This window comes from Hemicordylus capensis, chromosome 15 (genome assembly GCF_027244095.1).
Source record: "Hemicordylus capensis ecotype Gifberg chromosome 15, rHemCap1.1.pri, whole genome shotgun sequence".
Classification (NCBI taxonomy): Eukaryota; Metazoa; Chordata; class Lepidosauria; order Squamata; family Cordylidae; genus Hemicordylus; species Hemicordylus capensis.
The window spans coordinates 14,043,927-14,062,241 of NC_069671.1; the positions used below are offsets into that span (position 1 = coordinate 14,043,927).

Here is an 18,315-nt window from a genome sequence, read left to right on the forward strand (position 1 = left end):
AGGGGTGGTTGATTGCCCCGCGCGGGGTGGGGGCGGCTGTGCTCTGATTGACGGGGGCAGGACACACCTCCCTCCTCGCCTTGGCCGCTTTCAGGCAGGCGGGCAGAGTCACAGTGCAAAAGGAAAGCAGAAGGAAAGGGACTTCTCTCCGGGGAATCTCTCCCGGGATGATGCGCCCCGTGCCCCGATCCCGTTTTTCCTTTGGGGAGATGCCCGTCCAAATAACTTTAGTAGAGCGGCCAGATTTGCCACTCCGTCCGGCCCCCTTCCCTAGGTCTCTCTCTCTTCAGTCTCTCTTGCACTGAGTTCAGCATAGGAAGCTGTTTTATACTGAGTCGGACCCTTGGTCCATCTAGCTCAGTACTGTCAACACTGACTGGCAGCGGCTCTCCAAGGTTCCAGGCAGGAGTCTCTCCCGGCCCTACTTGGAGATGCTGCCAAGAACTGAACCTGGGACCTTCTACATGCCAAGCAGCTCTGCCCCTGAGCGATGGCCCTGCCAATGTAGGGAACGCAGTGAGCTGCTTTATACTGAGTCCCATCTTGGTCCATCTAGCTCAGTATTGTCAACACTGACTGGCAGTGGCTCTCCAAGGTTTCAGGGAGAAATCTTCTCCAGACCTACCCAGAGATGCTTTCAGGGATTGGATTTAGGAACTTCTGCATGTAAACCAGATGATCCGCCACTGAGTTATGGCCCCATCATCCGCATAATTCAAGGGGACCCACCCCCTAGGAAGTGTGTTTAGGATGGGGACTTCTCTGTAAGACCACTGTTTGTGACAGCCACTTCTGTGCGCAGTGCCCGTGTGTGTGTGTGTGTGTGTGTGTGTGTGTGTGTGTGTGGTGGCTTACCATGCAGACAGGGCTGTTCTGTGCCGTTCATCCCCACGGGGCCCCAGATATCCTCGCTGCAGCATGGGAAAGGCTTGTGTATGGTGGGGTTGATCCACAATGAGAGCTAGAAGCATGGCATGCCGCTACACACTCGCTGCCATGCAAAAGCTGCTTACAAGTGGCACCCTCGTGGCGGTTGCATTGTGGGAGGGGCTCTGGTCCCTGCTTACTGAGTGTTTTCACCCCCTTTCCTCTTGGAGTCCCTCTGTGTTTGCACAAGGCTAATGCACTCAGTGCAGCGGGGAAATGACTTGATTAGCAAGCCAGAGGTTGCCAGTTCAAATCCTGGCTGGTATGTTTCTCAGACTATGGGAAACACCTCTATCAGGCAGCAGCGATATAGGAAGATGCTGAAAGACATCTTCTCAGACTGTGCAGGAGATGGCAATGGTCAACCCCTCCTGTAGTCTACCAAAGACCACCACAGGGCTCTGTGGTTGTCAGGAGTCGACACCAACTCAAGGGCACACTTTACTTTAATGCACACACTGTTGTTTGTCAAGCTCTCTTCTTGCTGATGTGGATGCTGATCCCTGAGCAAATATTGAACTGTTCCATGTCTGGCTTGCTCGGGCCTCGTGATCAAGGCCTCTGCTTCCAAAGATGCCATACGCATGGTGGGTTTTGGTTGCAGTCGTAGTACTGGATGCATTGCTCTTTTACCAAACCTCTCCCTGTGGTACAGTGGCTAGAAAGGTACATAGGCAGCTTCCTTATACTGAGTCAGATCTTTGGTCCATCTGACTCCCTATGGTCCACACTGACTGGCAGCAGCTCTCCAAGATTTCAGGCAGGAGTCTTTCCCAGGCCTGCTTGGAGATGCTGCCAAGAAGTGACTTAATTAATCAGTACCTTTACTGGATACACTGGCAAGGTTGTGTTAGCTGTGCAACAAATAACAATGTGGTTAAAAACTAAACCATGTTTGTGGTTTATGGAGGAAGCCACGTCTGGTAAATTTTCCCTCCCCACACACCCCACATGAAACGCTTCAACAAAAACGTTGTCCGATTATATATGAATTATATGAAAGTCACTGGGAATACAGTGGAATAAATGCCACAAACAACTTTTTAATTATAAGCCCAAATATATAAGGGGATTCTCTCCCGCTCTCTCTTTCCCACTCTCTCTCCTATAGGTGGCGCAGCGGGGAAATGCTTGATTGACACGCAGAGGGTTGCCGGTTCGAATCCCTGCTGGTATGTTTCCCAGACTATGTTTCCCAGACTATGGGAAACACCTCTATCAGGCAGCAGCGATATAGGAAGATGCTCAAAAGCATCCTCTCATACTGCGCAGGAGGAGGCAATGGTAAACCTCTCCTGCATTCTACCAAAGAAAACCACAGGGCTCTGTGGGCGCCAGGAGTCAAAATCGATTTGACGGCACACTATCAACACCAGAAAGGAAGCAATGCTTAGCCCAACAGCTGCTGCTTAGAAGTTCTCTCCCTCCACCGCCTATCCTGGAGAAACCAGTTTGTCACATCAGAGTTCCTGGAAGAGAACAATCTAAACAGCTTCGCAGAAGGGACAGAGAGTACTAACCAGCTCCCCAGTGAAATCAGCCAGGCAAGACGATCTGGATCAAGATGATCGAGACACTCCTTTCTCGTACTGAATGGAGAAAGGAAAAAAAGAAAGAGACAGGCGCTTGCCCAACCTCTGTGTTTAACTTTTTAAACACTGCTATATGGACTAGCGAAAATTCTGGGTTTCTCCTTTGATTTTGGAACATAGGAAGCTGCCTTCTTCCAAATCTGACCACTGGATAATCTAGTGCAGTATTGTTTATACTGGGGGTTCTCACACTTGAGGCTCCAGATGCTGTCAGACTACAGCTCCCATCATCCCCAGCCACACTGGCCTGTGGCCACTGCAGCTGGGGATGATGGGAGTTGTCGTCCAGCAACATCTGGTCCACATCAACTGGCAGCGGCTTCTCCAAGGTTTCAAGCAGGAGTCTTTTCCAGCCCTAGAGATGCTGACAGGAACCTGGGACCTTCTGCATTCAGGTAGATACAAAGAAGGGCATAGTACTCACAATACAGTAGAGGGAAAAGCAGAGTACTAATGTATAGTCACCTTAAGTGGCGCAGCGGGGAAATGCTCAACTAAAGAAGGTTGCCAGTTTGAATCCCCACTGGTACTATATCGGGCAGCAGCGAGATAGGAAGATGCTGAAAGGCCTCATCTCATACTGCATGGGAGGAGGGAATGGTACACCCTTCCTGTATTCCACCAAAGGCCACAGGGCTCTGTGGGCACCAGGAGTTGAAATCGACTTGACGGCACACTTTACTTTCACTAATGTATAAAGAAGATCAAAAATATATTCATAGCAATATCAAAAGTTGTGGACATATAATGTACAATGTTGAGCAGAAACCATAATGGGAACCACATTATAAATTGTTATACAGCAATGTTGAGGAGAGACTTTATATATTAGTACTTTGCTTCCCCCCCCCTTTTTCCTGCTTCCAAGCAGCTGCTGTTCCACTAAGCTACGCCTCCATTTCCAAAGAGGGATATCTTACAGTGCTCACATGTAGTCTCCCATCCAAATGCAATCCAAGGTGGACCCTGTTTCACAGAGGGGACAACTCGTGCTCACTACCACAAGAGCAGCTCTCTGCTATGGCAGAAAAAGAAGAGGGAGGAGGTCTGAAAGAACCAGATGTCGGACAGCCTGTGTGGATCTATCAAGCAAGGCTATGGTCTTAGTGGAAGCAATTCTGCATGACTTTCCTGACTATTGAACAGCCTATCCGCAGTATGTGCCTTTTGCAGAGGAGTTGCTAGCAGGCTGAGCTCCCTAGAGGCAGAAAAAAGCTGTTCCACCACAGAGCCCCAAGCCGAGTCAACCTTGCCCCAAACTCCTGCCTGTGGGCTTCCAGCGGCATCTGGTGGGCCACGGTGCGAAACAGGATGCCGGACCAGATGGGCTTCCTTGGGCCTGACCCAGCAGGGCTGTCCTTGTGTCCTTAAAGAATACGCTCTGGCAGTCATCTGGAGGGAGGGAGCAGCCCCTTGGAAGGGCAGGCTTTCTGGGAGGGCGGCTGGGCCACTCCGGTTCGACGGTTTCCTCCACGAATCCTGGGCTGCAGCAGTGGCGGGGAGTCCCCTGAGCCGCTATTTCTTCCTGATAAACCCACTGTACTCGCCCGTCTCGCTGGGGAAGGCGTCTCTGATCCGCCACCTGCAGCAGCTCGGGAGCATGGCCCTCCCTTCCAGGGCCTCGTCCCCGAAGCGCCAGCGAAGGTACTGCCTGTAAGAGCAGTGCCGAAGCAGCTTGTTGGGCGATCCGGACCTCAGATCCAACAAGGGGTCTTGGTAGAGGAGGACAAACTCCAGGGTTGGCCTGCAGAGGACAAGCTGGTCGAAGAGAGCCGAAGCGGTGATGCACGCTCCGTCCTTCCTCCGGCAGCAGAGCTGCTCCCAGAAGGCCTCTGTCGGGTGGCATTTCCCGCAGTTGCACCAAGACGGACGCTTGGGGGGAGAAGCTGAAGAATCCCCTTCTTTTCGGAGGGGATGCAGCTCTTGGGGGCTTCCCAGAGACGCAGTTTCATCTGGACGCTGCCGCTGGAGTTTGGCGGTGGCGTGCCGGGAATCGCCTGTGCGTCTCTGCAGCCGAGGGAGAAGAGCACGAATCGTTATATATTCTTTATTTATTCAGTTTTTAGACCGCCCTTGCAAAATAGCTCAGGGCAGTTCACAAATATCATGAAACAGTTCAAACCAATCAATGATCAGGAATGAAAAATTTTAAAAGACAATAAGACAGCTAAAAAATAAAACAATTCGAAACCTTATAGAAACCCAATACATTAAAAACCCTTTAAAACAAGTTTTAAAACCCTGGAAGGCCAGGCTGAACAGGTAGGTCTTTAGGGCTCTTCCTGAATGCCTGATTTACAGTGTGGGGAGGAGGGGGGGGACTGCTCTCTCTGCAAGGCAGTTACTCTAGAGCAGGGCTGCCCCACTGCGGCCCTTCTGGCTGTCATTGGACTACGGCTCCCATCCTCCCTGACTATTTGGTCGCTATGGCTGGGGGTGATGGGAGTTGTAGTCCACGACAACAGCTGGAGGGCTGGTTATGCAGCCCTGCGCGAGAGCATGATGGGCTTCCCTGCTGAATGGGAGCAGGTTAGGTTGATAAAACGGGCTACGATCACGGAGAAAGGAGCTCCCCAGCCCTTGGGCAATTGTGGGTCTGATGGGATGCTACACAGAGGCTACCTAGGAAGTGGCCTTAGACCACGTCAGACCCTTGGTCCATCTAGCTCGTTATGGTCTACACCAGAGATTCTCAGTGTTGGGTCCCCAGATGTTATTGGACTTCAACTCCCATAATCTCCAGTCCCCAGTGGCCTTTGGCTGGGGATTATGGGAATTGAAGTCCAATAACATCTGGGGACCCAACGTTGAGAATCCCTGGTCTACACTGCCTGGCAGCAGCTCTAGGATTCCAAATGGGTCTTTCCCAGAAGATGCTGCCAGGGATGGAACCTGCAGCCTTTTGCACGGAAAGCAGATGCTCTTCCACTGAGCTACAGTTCTTCCCTATCCCAACAGACATCCAAGTCTGCCTTTCTACAACAGGGAGTCGCTTTTACGGGAGACACAAGAGCTCACCCAGATCAAACCAAAGGTCCATCTATTTATTCATCGCCGTTGTTCTTTCTTTCTTTCTTTCTTTCTTTCTTTCTTTCTTATTTGACATATTTGTATACCGCCCAAAAATTATGTCTCTGGGCAGTTTACAATAAAACTACACAGATTAAAAACAAAGTTAAAACAAAACAAAACAATTTAAAACAATGATGATGAATTCTATAATTTAGTCCAGCTTCTAGTCCAGCATGCTGCTTCCTACAGTGGCCAAAAAGATCCCTCCGGGAAGCCCAAAAACAAGGCTTGAAGGAAATTGCACTCTCCCACTGTTCCACCCACCCCCCGCCCACCACATAACACTTGGAATCCAGAGGTATACTGCTTCTGAATCTGGAAGTTCCATAGAACCATCATTATGAACAGCTATTGATAGACCTCTTCTCCACCACAAATTTTTCTAAACTCTCTCAGCCCTATCTTGGAGATGCTGGCAGGGAGGGAACTGGGAACCTTCTGCTCTTCCCAGAGTGGCTCCATCCCCGGAGGGGAATCTCTTACAGTGCTCACACTTCTAGTCTCCCATTCATGTGCAGCCAAGGAGGACCCTGCTCAGCTAAGGGGACAAGACATGCTTGCTACCACCAGACCAGCTCTCCTCCCCTTGAACATAGGAAGCTGCCATATACTGAGTCAGACCATTGGTCCATCTAGCTCAGGATTGTCTACACAGACTGGCAGCGGCTTCTCCAAGGTTGCAGGCAGGAGTCTCTCTCAGCCCTATCTTGGAGATGCTGCCAGGGAGGGGACTTGGAACCTTCTGCTCTTCCCAGAGCGGCTTCATCCACTGAGGGGAATATCTGACAGTGCTCACACATCAAACTGGGCTCCCGGCTGATGGAAGGAGGAGGATGGGGGAAGCCAGGACATTTTCCACACCTGGCTTTTCGTTTGCATCTCCTCCGGAATGGAGGTGCACGTTCGCATTTCGGCCAAATTTACCCCAAAGTCCCTGTGAGCTCTTGGGGAGCCCTTCACACAGAATTTGGGTTTTCCATTGCACGTTAGAGTGCAGCCCAATTTATATCCGGGGTAAAATAATCCATTTTTTGCATCGGCTTTTTGGGGCGACTTCAACCTCGCAGCAAAGCCTTGCAAAAAAACCCCACGGTAAAGCCTGCTGTCTGGGAAAGCTCCAGGTGAATGGGGGTGCACATGCACGTGAGTGCCACACGGGGGCGCCTCTGCAAGTGGAGAGGCCTCCAGCCTGAGATCAAGGGCTGCCACACCTGCAGATACCCCCTGTGTGGCCCTGGGCCCTATTTCTCTTAAAGGGGCCCTTCCAGAGCTAGCAGAAGTGCATCACGGCACGGAGGCCAGCTCTCACACTGAAGGCATCTTGTTTTTTGGCCAAAGTAGCCTCTGCTTAAAAAACAGTGGAGATCCCCACTCTAGGTAATCGTGGTTGCCCTTTTCTGTCCCTTTCCCTGCAAGGTTATTTTGGAGATGGGGAACAGATACCAGCCTAGAAGGCAGTTTAATTAAAAAAAACATTGTTGCCTCTGGGGTGCCATTTGTTTTTGATGCCCCACGAGGTTCTATCACACTTTCTTGTAGCCTCTGAAAAAATTCCCTGTTTACCTCCCGTTATGTAACTCACGTGAATGATTTCGCCTTTAATATTCTGTAGGCTTGTCCTCAGCAATTTGTCGATCATGAAGATGTGAGGCTCATCAACGTACGCCACGTACAACAGTGTCTGACAGGCAAAAGAAACAAAAGAAATGTGCACACTGAGGAAGACTATTTCACTGAACAGAGTTGGTATTTCATATGTAGAAAATACAACATGAACATGAAGATGACCTGAAAACAGGAACATAGGAAGCTGCCTTCTACCGAGTCAGACCATTGGTCCGTCTAGCTCAGGATTGTCCACACAGACTGGCAGCAGCTTCATTGCTCATTAGAGCTTTGCCCAAATTTATTTATTTATTTATTTATACATTTTATATCCTGCTCTTCCTCCAAGGAGCCCAGAGCGGTGTACTACATACATCCCCTGAGGGGAATCTCTTCCAGTGCTCACACATCAAGTCTCCCATTCATATGCAACCAGGGCAGACCCTGCTTAGCTATGGGGACAAGTCATGCTGGCTACCACACAAGACCAGCTCTCCTCTCCACTTTTGGCGTCATTTTTTTAGGCAGAGTCGAAATATCCATAACTCGCAGTACTTTAGCCCTCTTAATCCCACAATAAAGCCGGCTGTCTGAGAAAGCTTCTGGTGAACCCCAGAAAGGTTTCTTTCCACCCTACTGCAGTAATCTTCTAGCATTTCATTAACAGTGTTATTTTCTCTCTCTAGCTCCAGGCTTTGAGGTTCACCTCTCCAGTGTTTGAATCGTATGTATTTAATGAGACAGAAAGAAAAAAAGACCGTCTTTCCTGCAGTGAGGTGAACTCCCTGCCTCCATCTATGAGTGGGGACACAGAGGCCCTTCCCAACGATAAAATTTGACAATTCTAGGAGGTGATGGTTAATTGCTTCTCTTACCCATCTTGGGCCTGGCACTGACTCACACTTCTTTTTATAGTAATATTCCTTCACTGGATTGGATTTCAAGCAGGGGAATGTGTATGAAGTAATGAGGAAATCCACAACTAACTGAGCCTGTGAAAAAGCAAGAAAAAGAGAAAGCGATGATTCAGTTTCTTTAAGGAGCCATCTGGCCCTCCCCTAAGGTCATGGGATAGAGTCTCTTACCAGCCCAAAATAGGAAAGTGCTGAACCGATGTACACCAGGAGCTCAAAGAAGTTAAACTGCCCTCCCTTTGGGGAAAGAAAAAAAGAGAGCCATCAATTTTATTTCTAACAGAACTGTGTTTGTGTTTAGAAAAAGTGAGTGTTCCTTCCCTCCTGTCTCTCTGGAGATGGAGAGGCCACCTAGTGCCTCTCTTCCTGGAGGATTCTGACCTGTTTTCAGAAATATGAGGAGACCTCTACGTGGGCGGGGAAGGGAACCTCGAAAATTGATGCAAAATAAGAAAGAAGGGCTGACACTCAGCCAGACTGCATTACTCCTGAGTAGTCCTATTGAAATTACATAATCCTTTGGAGTAACTCTCGAGTAACTTAGTCTGGATGTCAGCCAAGAGGTTTACATTCAAGATAACATGAGACATTAAGCAAGGACAAGGTTAATAAGATTTAATTTGAGGATAAAGTGAAAGGACCCAAATGCTTGCCAATAATCCCAGTGCCTTTGCATTCATTATCATACAAGACTGGAAGGTGGAAAATGGTTTGCTTCTTATGGAACAACTGGGTTAGAATATTGTCTACAAGCATATTGTCTGCTTTTCCTGAGATCTCTGTACATCAGAACAGCCCTGCTGGATCAGGCCCAAGAGGCCCATCTAGTCCAGCATCCTGTTTCGCACAGTGGCCCACCAGATGTCACTGGAAGTCTACAGCAGGAGTTGAGGGCATGCCTCTCTCCTGCTGTGACTCCCCTGCAACTGGTACTCAGAGATAAAACAGGCGAAAGATTTTTTTACCGTGCCAAAAACCAAGATGTCGAAGCGGATGCCATAAGCTTTGATCAGGGTCCTCTCCTCCTTTCCATTGGCTTGCTTGTAATACTTTGCAAATCTGGAATGACCAAACAAATCATATGTGTTGACAAGGGAATCGAATAACCAGCTTAGAGAGGCAAGGACCTGCCTAAACTCCACCTTAGGAAGATAGGAAGCTGCCTTCTACTGAGTCAGACCATTGGTCTACCTGGCTCAGTATTGTCTTCACAAACTGGCAGCGGCTTCTCCAAGGTTGCAGGCAGGACGCTCTCTCAGCCCTATCTTGAAGATGCCAGGGAGGGAACTGTCCACATGCAAGCATGCAGGTGCTCTTCCCAGAGTGGTCCCATTCCTTAAGGGGAGTATCTTAGAGTGCTCACATGTAGTCTCCCATTCAAATGCAAACCAGGGTGGACCCTGCATAGCAAAGGGGCAATTCATGCTTGCTGCCACAAGACCAGCTCTCTTCCCAACATGCTGGAAGGTCACCTTATTTCCATATTCAAGGTCCATCTTCGGGTGCCACCAGTTCATCCGGTGGCGATGGAATCAGGGCCTTCTCAGTAGCTGCCCCTAGGTTGTGGAATGGAAGCTATAAAGGCCTACCTTTTCAGCCTGGCTTTTAACCCCTGCTAACTTGGCATAAACCCTGCTAACTGGGCACCTTTTAACGTGGTGATTCTCTTTACTGAGCAGGGGGAGAGTAATTGGCCCTATCCACCCCCAGCATAGGACCTCCAGTGACTGTTGCTGGTGTCTATTCTATGTTTCTTTTTAGATTGTGAGCTCTCTGGAGACAGGGATACATCTTATTTATTTATTATTTCTTTGTGTAAACCACCCTGAGCCATTTTTGGAAGGGTGGTGTAGAAATTAAATTAAATTAAATTAAATAATATTTAAGTGGTTTTAATTTTACAATTAGTTTGATGTTACTCTTTTAATTGCTCCCATTGTATGTTTTACGTGGTTTGAATTTGTACTATAAACGGCCCTGAGCCACTTTAGGATGGATGGCATAGAAATGAAATAAATATAAATAAATTCTCGCAGTCTTGAGAACATAGGAAGCTGCCTCGTACCGAGCCAGACCACTGGTCCATCAACATATTCTTGATCCACAATTTATTGTGGCCGGGGATGATAGGAGTTGTAGTTCAACATCTGGAGGCCCCCAGGCAGAAGCCACTGGTCTACGGTGACAGGCAGAAGTCTTTCTCAGCTCTACCTGGTGGATTGAACCTAGAGCCTTCTGCATGCCAAAGAGACGCTCTGCCTCTGAGCTATATCCCTGGTTGTACTGTCAGGCTGTGATCCTAAATGGGAAACTCTTGGGGATCCGAGTGGAAAGTCAGACCCCAGAACCCCAAATCCGATGCCCTACACTGCCTGCAAGTCCTTTTCAATCCTATTCCCCGTCTTCTGGAGTATTCCATGCACTGTGCTGCACCCTCGGGTGAGTCATTTGTGTGCCAGCCTGCAGGAGACAAGCTGCTTTCTCCCTCACCACAAAGATTGCATGCACTTTGTTCTCCAGTTGAAGCATGTTTTACTGGCAAAGGTGGCTAGGTTTCCGTTGATGCCTCAAGCTTTCCGTCTTCCAAATCTGCTGCTTCTTTTGGATTCCCCAGAGAGTGGCATTCTCCGCTTGGACACAGGAAGAAGCCACCTTATAGAGCCTCTGACCACTGGTCCATACAGGGCAGTACTGGTGATGCCTGCGGCCTGCCTCCCTCTGCTCCTGTTCCAAGTCTCTTGAAGTGGCCTCAGAACTGCTGGGGGCGCGGGTCAATTCTCACCCTCTTCCTCCACCAGCCGTCAGGGCGAGGAGTCCGATGACCACTCTTCACCAAGCATCTCTTGGGCCAAGTCACTCCCATCTCTGCAGACGGTCTCATCTGTGGCCATCCGAACTTTAAATAAAGTTTGGGATTGTAATTGGGGCAATCCCTATCACCCTCTCCTAGGAATATCGGAAGCTGCCATACACTGAGTCAGGCCATTGGTCTATCTAGCTCAGTATTGTCTTATCTATTAGTCTCAGTATTGGCAAGACAGCTGAAGCGGGGAGGATGCAGGCAGCTAGTTTGGAGATGGCAGAGTCAGGGGAAGAGAGCTGGTCTTGTGGCAGCAAGCATGTCTTGTCCCCTTAGCTAAGCAGGGTCCTCCTTGGTTGCATATGAACGGGAGACTTGATGTGTGAGCACTGCAAGATATTCCCCTCAGGGGATGGAGCCGCTGCTCTGGGAAGAGCATCTAGGTTCCCAGTTCCCTCCCTGGCAGCATCTCCAAGAGAAGGCTGAGAGAGATTCCTGCCTGCAGCCTTGGAGAAGCCGCTGCCAGTCTGTGAAGACAATCCTGAGCTAGATGGACCAGTGGTCTGACTCAATATATGGCAGCTCCCTGTGTCCCTATGTCCCGCACAGACAGCATGATGACTAATAGTCACAGATGGACTTCTCCGCCAAATCAAGAAGCGAAAGAGGAAGTGGGATGGTTGCTATTGCCCCTGCAAATATAGTTAGACTAGCTGTGATCAGCCACGGGATTGCCACAGGCCATGGACCAGAGGGGGGGTATCCCACACGCTGAAGCATCGTGACTGCTGTGGATAACCAACATCCGGAAATGCCCTTTGTGTATCGTTGTGTTTTTCCAGAATTGCCCAAGAGCAATCCTACCGTGAGTAAACTCCATCGCGGTTTTAAAATAAAATAAAATAAAATAATAAATGTCGTTAAGGGAGCCCTGCACCAAGCAAAGCTCAACTCTGTGGCTTTGTGAAACAGCATGAAAACTAAAGCCCAGCACGGCTGAAATTGGGCCCCAGGATCTGGGGTGCAGAATATATTAGAACAGCTAATGGCGCAGCAGGGAAATGGCTTGACTCCCAAGCCAGAGGTTGCCCGTTCGAATCCCTGCTGGTATGTTTCCCAGAAACACCTCTATCAGGCAGCAGCGATATAGGAAGGTGCTGAAAGGCATAATCTCATACTGCGGGGGAGATGGCAATGGTCAACCCCTCCTGTATTCTACCAAAGACAACCTCAGGGCTCTGTGGGTGCCAGGAGTCGATCCCAACTCAACAACACACTTTAATATATGTCCACCCGACCATTAAGTGGGTAGCATCCTACCCACCTTCGGGAGCGCTGCACACTCTCGATTTTCAGGTGTGTGTGATTAAAAACCAAGGCAGGAGGTGGGGAGCAGAACTTGTCTGCTCAGCTACTGGGTGGGACATGTTCTCCTCCTTCAGTAGCTGCGGATGGAATTTGAGTATGACACATGCATCCTACGCAGCGGAGGCTGAGCAGATCATCATTCTCCCCGCCTCCTCCTTTGCTTTTGACTCGCACACAACTGAAAATCGGGAGCCTGCACAGCTCCCAAATAATAAGCCTACTGCCTCTGAACATGGAGGTTCATCTGGCTTGCATGGCTACTAGCCACTGATGGACGACAACCTTCATTCGTTTCCCTAATTCTTTTTTTTTTTAAACCAACTAAACTAGTGCCCATCAGCACTTCTTTCAGCAGAGGGTTCTGTGAACTTATTAAGCACCATGTCCAAGAACATAAGAACAGCCCTGCTGGATCAGGCCCAAGGCCCATTTAGTCCAGCATTCTGTTTCGCAGAGTGGCCCAACAAGGACTTCTTGGCTGTACTTACAAGGACAGAAGAACAGGAGGGAGGGATTTTGTGCATGGTTACAAAAACAAAATGTATCTTTGTCATAGCACAAGGACATCACATTACAAGCTGGTCAAAACAAAACAAAACAAAACAAAACAAAACAAAACCAGACTTCTTCCAGTGGTTTCCACCATCACAAAATTCAGGGCAGGCTGCTTTGTGTGCCACGGTTTCCTGAGCAGCCTTTCCAAAATCTTCTGCGTTTTTGCAAAGCCGCACTCATAAAAGCATAGACATGTGTTTATACATATGCGATGGATATTTATAGACTTTTATTTATTTATTTGTATTTAGAAGGCGGAGAGCAACTGGCCCTCTCCATCCCCAGCACAGCATCCCTCCAGTGGCTGTTGCTGGAGTCTATCTTATATTTCTTTTTTAGATTGTGAGTCTTTGGGTGGGGGGACAGGGAGCCATTTTATTTATTCATTTATATCTACGTAAACCGCTTTGGGAACTTTTGTTGAAAAGTGGTATATAAATATCCATCATATACGTATGTATTTCTAGTCGCCTCTTCCTTATCAGTAACTGTCCCCACCTACTGCGGGTGTGAGCAGAAGCTGACTGGGGCAGGGTGCTCAGCAGCGGTTCTTTACCTAAAATTGTAGCCGGGGTACAATGCCTCATTGGTCTTTTTGTCATCAAGCCGCCGGAAACCATACTTGGGACGGCAGCGGTGGAGCCACTTGTCCAGGTTGCAATCCCAATTAATCTCGATGCCCATGATTCCACCCTGGAAAGAGAGAGAGGGAGAGGCGCGCTGTAAAAATGAGGTTGGTGTTGTTGTGTTTGGGGTCAATCCATTCCTGGATCCAGGCCAGCTTTTGAATGGGGCTTTCCTTAAGGGTATCCCAGTCCCTGCTGCCAGCCTGGGTAGACAATACTGAGCTAGATGGACCAAAGGTCTGACTCGGTAGAAGGCAGCTTCCTATGTTCCTGTGAGGCAGGGGCTGGTGGCGTTTGGTGCCCTGCCACTGTGTTGGGACATGAGTAATTACATCACAAATAAGTACTATTGTCCTAAGAACAGCCCTGCAGGATCAGGCCCAAGGCCTATCTAGACCAGCATCCTGTTCCCCACAGTGGCCCACCAAATACCTCTGAGAAGCCCACAGGCAAGAGATGAGGGCATACCCCCTCTCCTGCTATTGCTGCCCAACCACTGGTACATAGGAACATAGGAAGCTGCCATATACTGAGTCAGACCATTGGTCTATCTCGCTCAGTGTTGTCTTCACAGACTGGTATTGTGAGCTATTCTGCCTCTGAGCCTGGGTTGTCTTCACAGACTGGCAGCGGCTTCTTCAGGGTTGCAGGCAGGAGTCTCTCCCAGCCCTATCTTGGAGATGCTGCCAGGGAGGGAACTTGGAACCTTCTGCTCTTCCCAGAATGCCTCCATCCTCTAAGGGGAATATCTTAGAGTGCTCACACTTCTAGACTCCCATTCATATACAACCAGGGCAGACCCTGCTTAGCTAAGGGGATACGTCATGCATGCTACCACAAGACCAGCTCTCCTCTCTCACTAAGAGAGGAGAGAGATGCCACAGACCTGGACGGCCAGCTCGGAAAAGTTCTCCCCAGCTGCTTTGAGAATATCCCCCAGCCGGAAAATGGGGCATCCTGGAGCAGCACTTTTGCTGTATACACAGGAGATATTAGATTCCGGCGAAATGTTTCGTCTGCAAGAAATGGGAAAAGAGATATTTGACATGAAACATAAAATCCATTTTCTAAACCGATTTCTTCTCTGAAAGCCAGCTGTTTTACAAGCAGAAACAGTCGTCTCCTTATCCTTGGACCATACTTACTTCTCCTGGGTTTAAAAGATAATTAAACACAATTAGAAAAATGCCTTGATTATAACAGTTCAATTAACAGGCATTTCTGCAAGCAGATGATTACAAGTTTGACTGCCTTGATTCTGATGAATGGGTCTGTCACTATGGTTTTTATAACCCATCACTTGATGATAGTGAACAAGAGCTTACTGAGTGGCTGCTGGGACTCTCTCTCTAGCCTTTGGAATGTCACACGCAACAGAGCTTGAAGGAGGGAGAGAAAAATAGCTTTCACTAAAAAGACTGCACCCCTGGAACCTCTTGCCACTTGAAGAAGCAATATTCCATCCCTTTAGTAACAATATTGCTAGCATGTTCCCTTTTTAACAAAATTCTGTTTCAGACGATTGTGTACTTACGTTGTATAGTTAAATTTTGGGAAGTGAATGTTGTTTTTGATGAGCACAGTGAAGTTTTCGGCACTCCTCAGAATAGCTGGCCTAAAAAGAGAGACAGTGGCAAGGATGAAAGATTTCAAGCAATCTCCTTCTTATTAAATGCCACACACAACATGTGTGTGTTGTGGGGGGACAGAAAACAAAGGGATGCAATTATCTGCTGACGACATCTGGATTATCTGGAGAAAGCAAATGAGAAATGTAAGGCATTTCCAGAATAAACTGCTTCTGCAGATGAACTATAGTATAGCACAGAAACGCTATGAAAAGGTAATGGGGAAAAAGGCCTCACGTTGGGGCACTTTTCACCGACTCCACAGGGCACCAAGCGGTGACTTCGCAGGTTTTGATGGTTGCATTGTACTTCACACATCTGCCTGTCTGAATTCCTGCAAAGAAGAAGGAAAAGCAAATTTAATATGGAGGAATGTTTTTTTTCTTCCCACAAGAAAGAAGGGAAATTTCACATCACTGTAAGCCAGGGCTGCACAACTGTTGTTGGACTACAGCTCCCATCATCTCCGACCATTGGCCACTGTGGCTGGGGATGGTGGGAGTTGTAGTCCAGCAAAGGCTGAAGAGCTGAAGTTGTGTAGCCCTGCTAAAATCTGAACTAAATCCAAGGTGTGTCATGAATGGCTGGCAGGAAGGCATCCAATACTTTTACTAAAATTAGTAATCTCTAATTTAATCCTCATTGGGAGGATTAATCCTCATCGTGAAGATTAAACCTAATTAATTAGGTTTAATCTAATTTAAACCTCATCGGGAGAAGGCATAACCTCCCTAAATGCCTGCCTGGAGGCAGTAATGGGCTGGATGAGGGATAACAAACTGAGACTGAGTCCAGATAAGACGGAGGCACTTATTATGTGTGGTCAAAACTCATAGGAACATAGGAACACAGGAACATAGGAAGCTGCCATATACTGAGTCAGACCATTGGTCCACCTAGCTCAGTATTGTCTTCACAGACTGGCAGCGGCTTCTCCAAGGCTGCAGGCAGGAGTCTCTCTCAGCCCTATCTTGGAGAAGCCAGGGAGGGAACTTGGAACCTAGATGCTCTTCTCAGAGCAGTTCCATCCCCTGAGGGGAATATCTTACAGTGCTCACACATCACGTCTCCCTTTCATATGCAACCAGGGCAGACCCTGCTTAGCTAAGGGGACAAGTCATGCTTGCTACCACCAGACCAGCCCTCCTCTCCTGAATCAAGAGACGATTTTGATCTGCCTGTTCTGGATGGGGTCACACTTCCCCAGAAGGAACAGCTACGCAGTCTAGGGGTGCTTCTGGATCCGAGCCTCTCCGTGGTGTCCCAGGTTGAGGCAGTGGCCAGAAGTGCCTTCTATCAGCTTCGGCTGATACGCCAGCTGCGCCCATTTCTTGAGATGAACGACCTCAAAACAGTGGTACCTCTGCTGGGAACCTCCAGACAGGATTACTGCAATGCACTCTATGTGGGGCTGCCCTTGTATGAAGTCCGGAAACAACAGTTGGTCCAGAATGTGGCAGCCAGGTTGAACTCTGGGTCATCTCAGAGAGACCATATTACTCCTATATTGAAGGAGCTACACTAGCTGCTGATACGTTTCTAGGCAAAATACAAGGTGTTGGTTATAACCTATAAAGCCCTACACAGCTTGGGCCCTGGGTTTTTAAGAGAACGTCTTCTTCGTTATGAATCCCACCACCCATTGAGATCATCTGGAGAGGTCTGTCTGCGTTTGCCACCAGCTCGTCTGATGGCCACTCAGGGATGGGGGCTTCTCCCTTGCTGCCCGGAGGCTTTGGTATGCGCTCCCTAGTGAAATAAGAGCCTCCCCATCTCTGACAGTTTTAAAAAAGTCTTTAAAGACGCATCGGTTCACCCAGGCTTTTACTTAATATGGTTTTAATGGTTTTAATGCTGTTTTAAAAATATTGTTTTAAAATTTTTAAATTGTTGTTATGTTTTAAACTTTTTGTTTTTGATTTAATGAATGCTTTACTTTCTCTTTTTATTTTGTTGTAAACCGCCCAGAGATGGAAGTTTTGGACGGTATAAAAATAGGTTAAATAAATAAATAAATAAATAAATAAATGCCTAAAATGTAATATTCAGAGTTTTGCATCTTTGACTAATAACCATTTTACACATTTGTACAGCCATATAGCACTTTCAGGTGTTCAGAGTGCTTCACAAGTATTATCTGCATGTGTATAATTAACAGTAGTCGCATACTGGAAGCAGCCCAATTATTAACCATTATAGGTAAATGAACTGCCATGTTCAGAAGTAGTATACCTTAGAATATCACATGCTCGGGGCAATAACATAGGCTTTCATGATCTGTTTATGAGCACCTAGTGCAACAATTATATCAGTTTCTCTGACTTGGAATGGAATTGAGAAACTGCTGGAATTGTTTAAAATCTTAAACCCACGTACCGTTACCCTGGGGGTCCATACGACCTTTCATACAGCTCTTGTCTGTAGAGCAAATTGCTTTGGCAAGGGGGAACTGAGCAAAAGAAAGCAAAAGTCAATATACCACATATGCATAAGCATCTAGCGATATCAGACATCTCACTTCAGGCTTCTGTCTCCTGGGCCATTGTACTGAGATGGCCGCTGATTGACTATTTGTTAGGCAGACTCCTGGCTCACACTCCAAGATGTCTGGTTGACCTTTCACCAATGAGAACCAACAGTTAGGAGATGGTCTCCTGATAGCTGGGGGATCTCTCTGTGTTTTGGAATGAGCTACCCATTAGAGTTAGGAGGAGATGGCATCCCTCCAGCTAAGTGGCAGGGGCAGATGTAGATGTGTTCGTGAGAAAGGGGGGGAAGCAATTGTAAAGGGCAGAGAGGACTGGAAGTTTCTGTCTGGAGTGAAAGCAGATTCAACCAGAAGAAAGGATGCAAAGAAAGTTGCAAGTTTACTTTTTGCAAGTTTACTTTTACCCTGTGGGTTCAAGCAGGTTGGAAATGCAGATTAGCATCTACCAATCAATGTGTGTGATCTCCATCCCAGCGAGACACTAATTAAAAAAAAATTCTTCTGCAGTTGGTTGCAGAAGATGATATTTTTCTGATCATTGACAAAATGCAGTTACCTCGGGGCAAAGTCCCTGGACCTGGTTTTCTGTCATGATGATATTTGTGACCACAAAGAAGGAATTGATTCCCTGAAAACATTTTTTTTAAGGAAATAAAAGAGAAAGGGAGAAAAGGGGTTAACTCTTGTCAATACACTGGGAAAATAAGATTCTTACTGATAATTTAAACCCCTGACTTCAT

The 18,315-nt window shown here is 47.8% G+C and overlaps 1 protein-coding gene across 6 annotated transcripts in view; it reads right to left on the reverse strand.

Moving 5' to 3' along the window:
* Window positions 1-3,207: 3,207 nt before the first annotated feature.
* Window positions 3,208-18,315, reverse strand: part of P2RX7 (purinergic receptor P2X 7) — a 104,020-nt gene continuing 88,912 nt past the window's right edge. For all 6 annotated transcript variants that reach the window (XM_053279656.1, XM_053279651.1, XM_053279653.1 and 3 more), the window contains 11 exons: window positions 18,132-18,203; window positions 17,464-17,536; window positions 15,325-15,421; window positions 14,994-15,074; window positions 14,346-14,475; window positions 13,390-13,526; window positions 9,076-9,169; window positions 8,282-8,347; window positions 8,072-8,188; window positions 7,174-7,272; window positions 3,208-4,526 (listed from right to left, as the gene is read on the reverse strand). In XM_053279656.1, coding sequence (XP_053135631.1) covers window positions 4,035-4,526; window positions 7,174-7,272; window positions 8,072-8,188; window positions 8,282-8,347; window positions 9,076-9,169; window positions 13,390-13,526; window positions 14,346-14,475; window positions 14,994-15,074; window positions 15,325-15,421; window positions 17,464-17,536; window positions 18,132-18,203 — 1,458 coding nt within the window. In that variant the 3' untranslated portion in view covers window positions 3,208-4,034. The remainder of the gene's footprint in view (window positions 4,527-7,173; window positions 7,273-8,071; window positions 8,189-8,281; window positions 8,348-9,075; window positions 9,170-13,389; window positions 13,527-14,345; window positions 14,476-14,993; window positions 15,075-15,324; window positions 15,422-17,463; window positions 17,537-18,131; window positions 18,204-18,315) is intronic.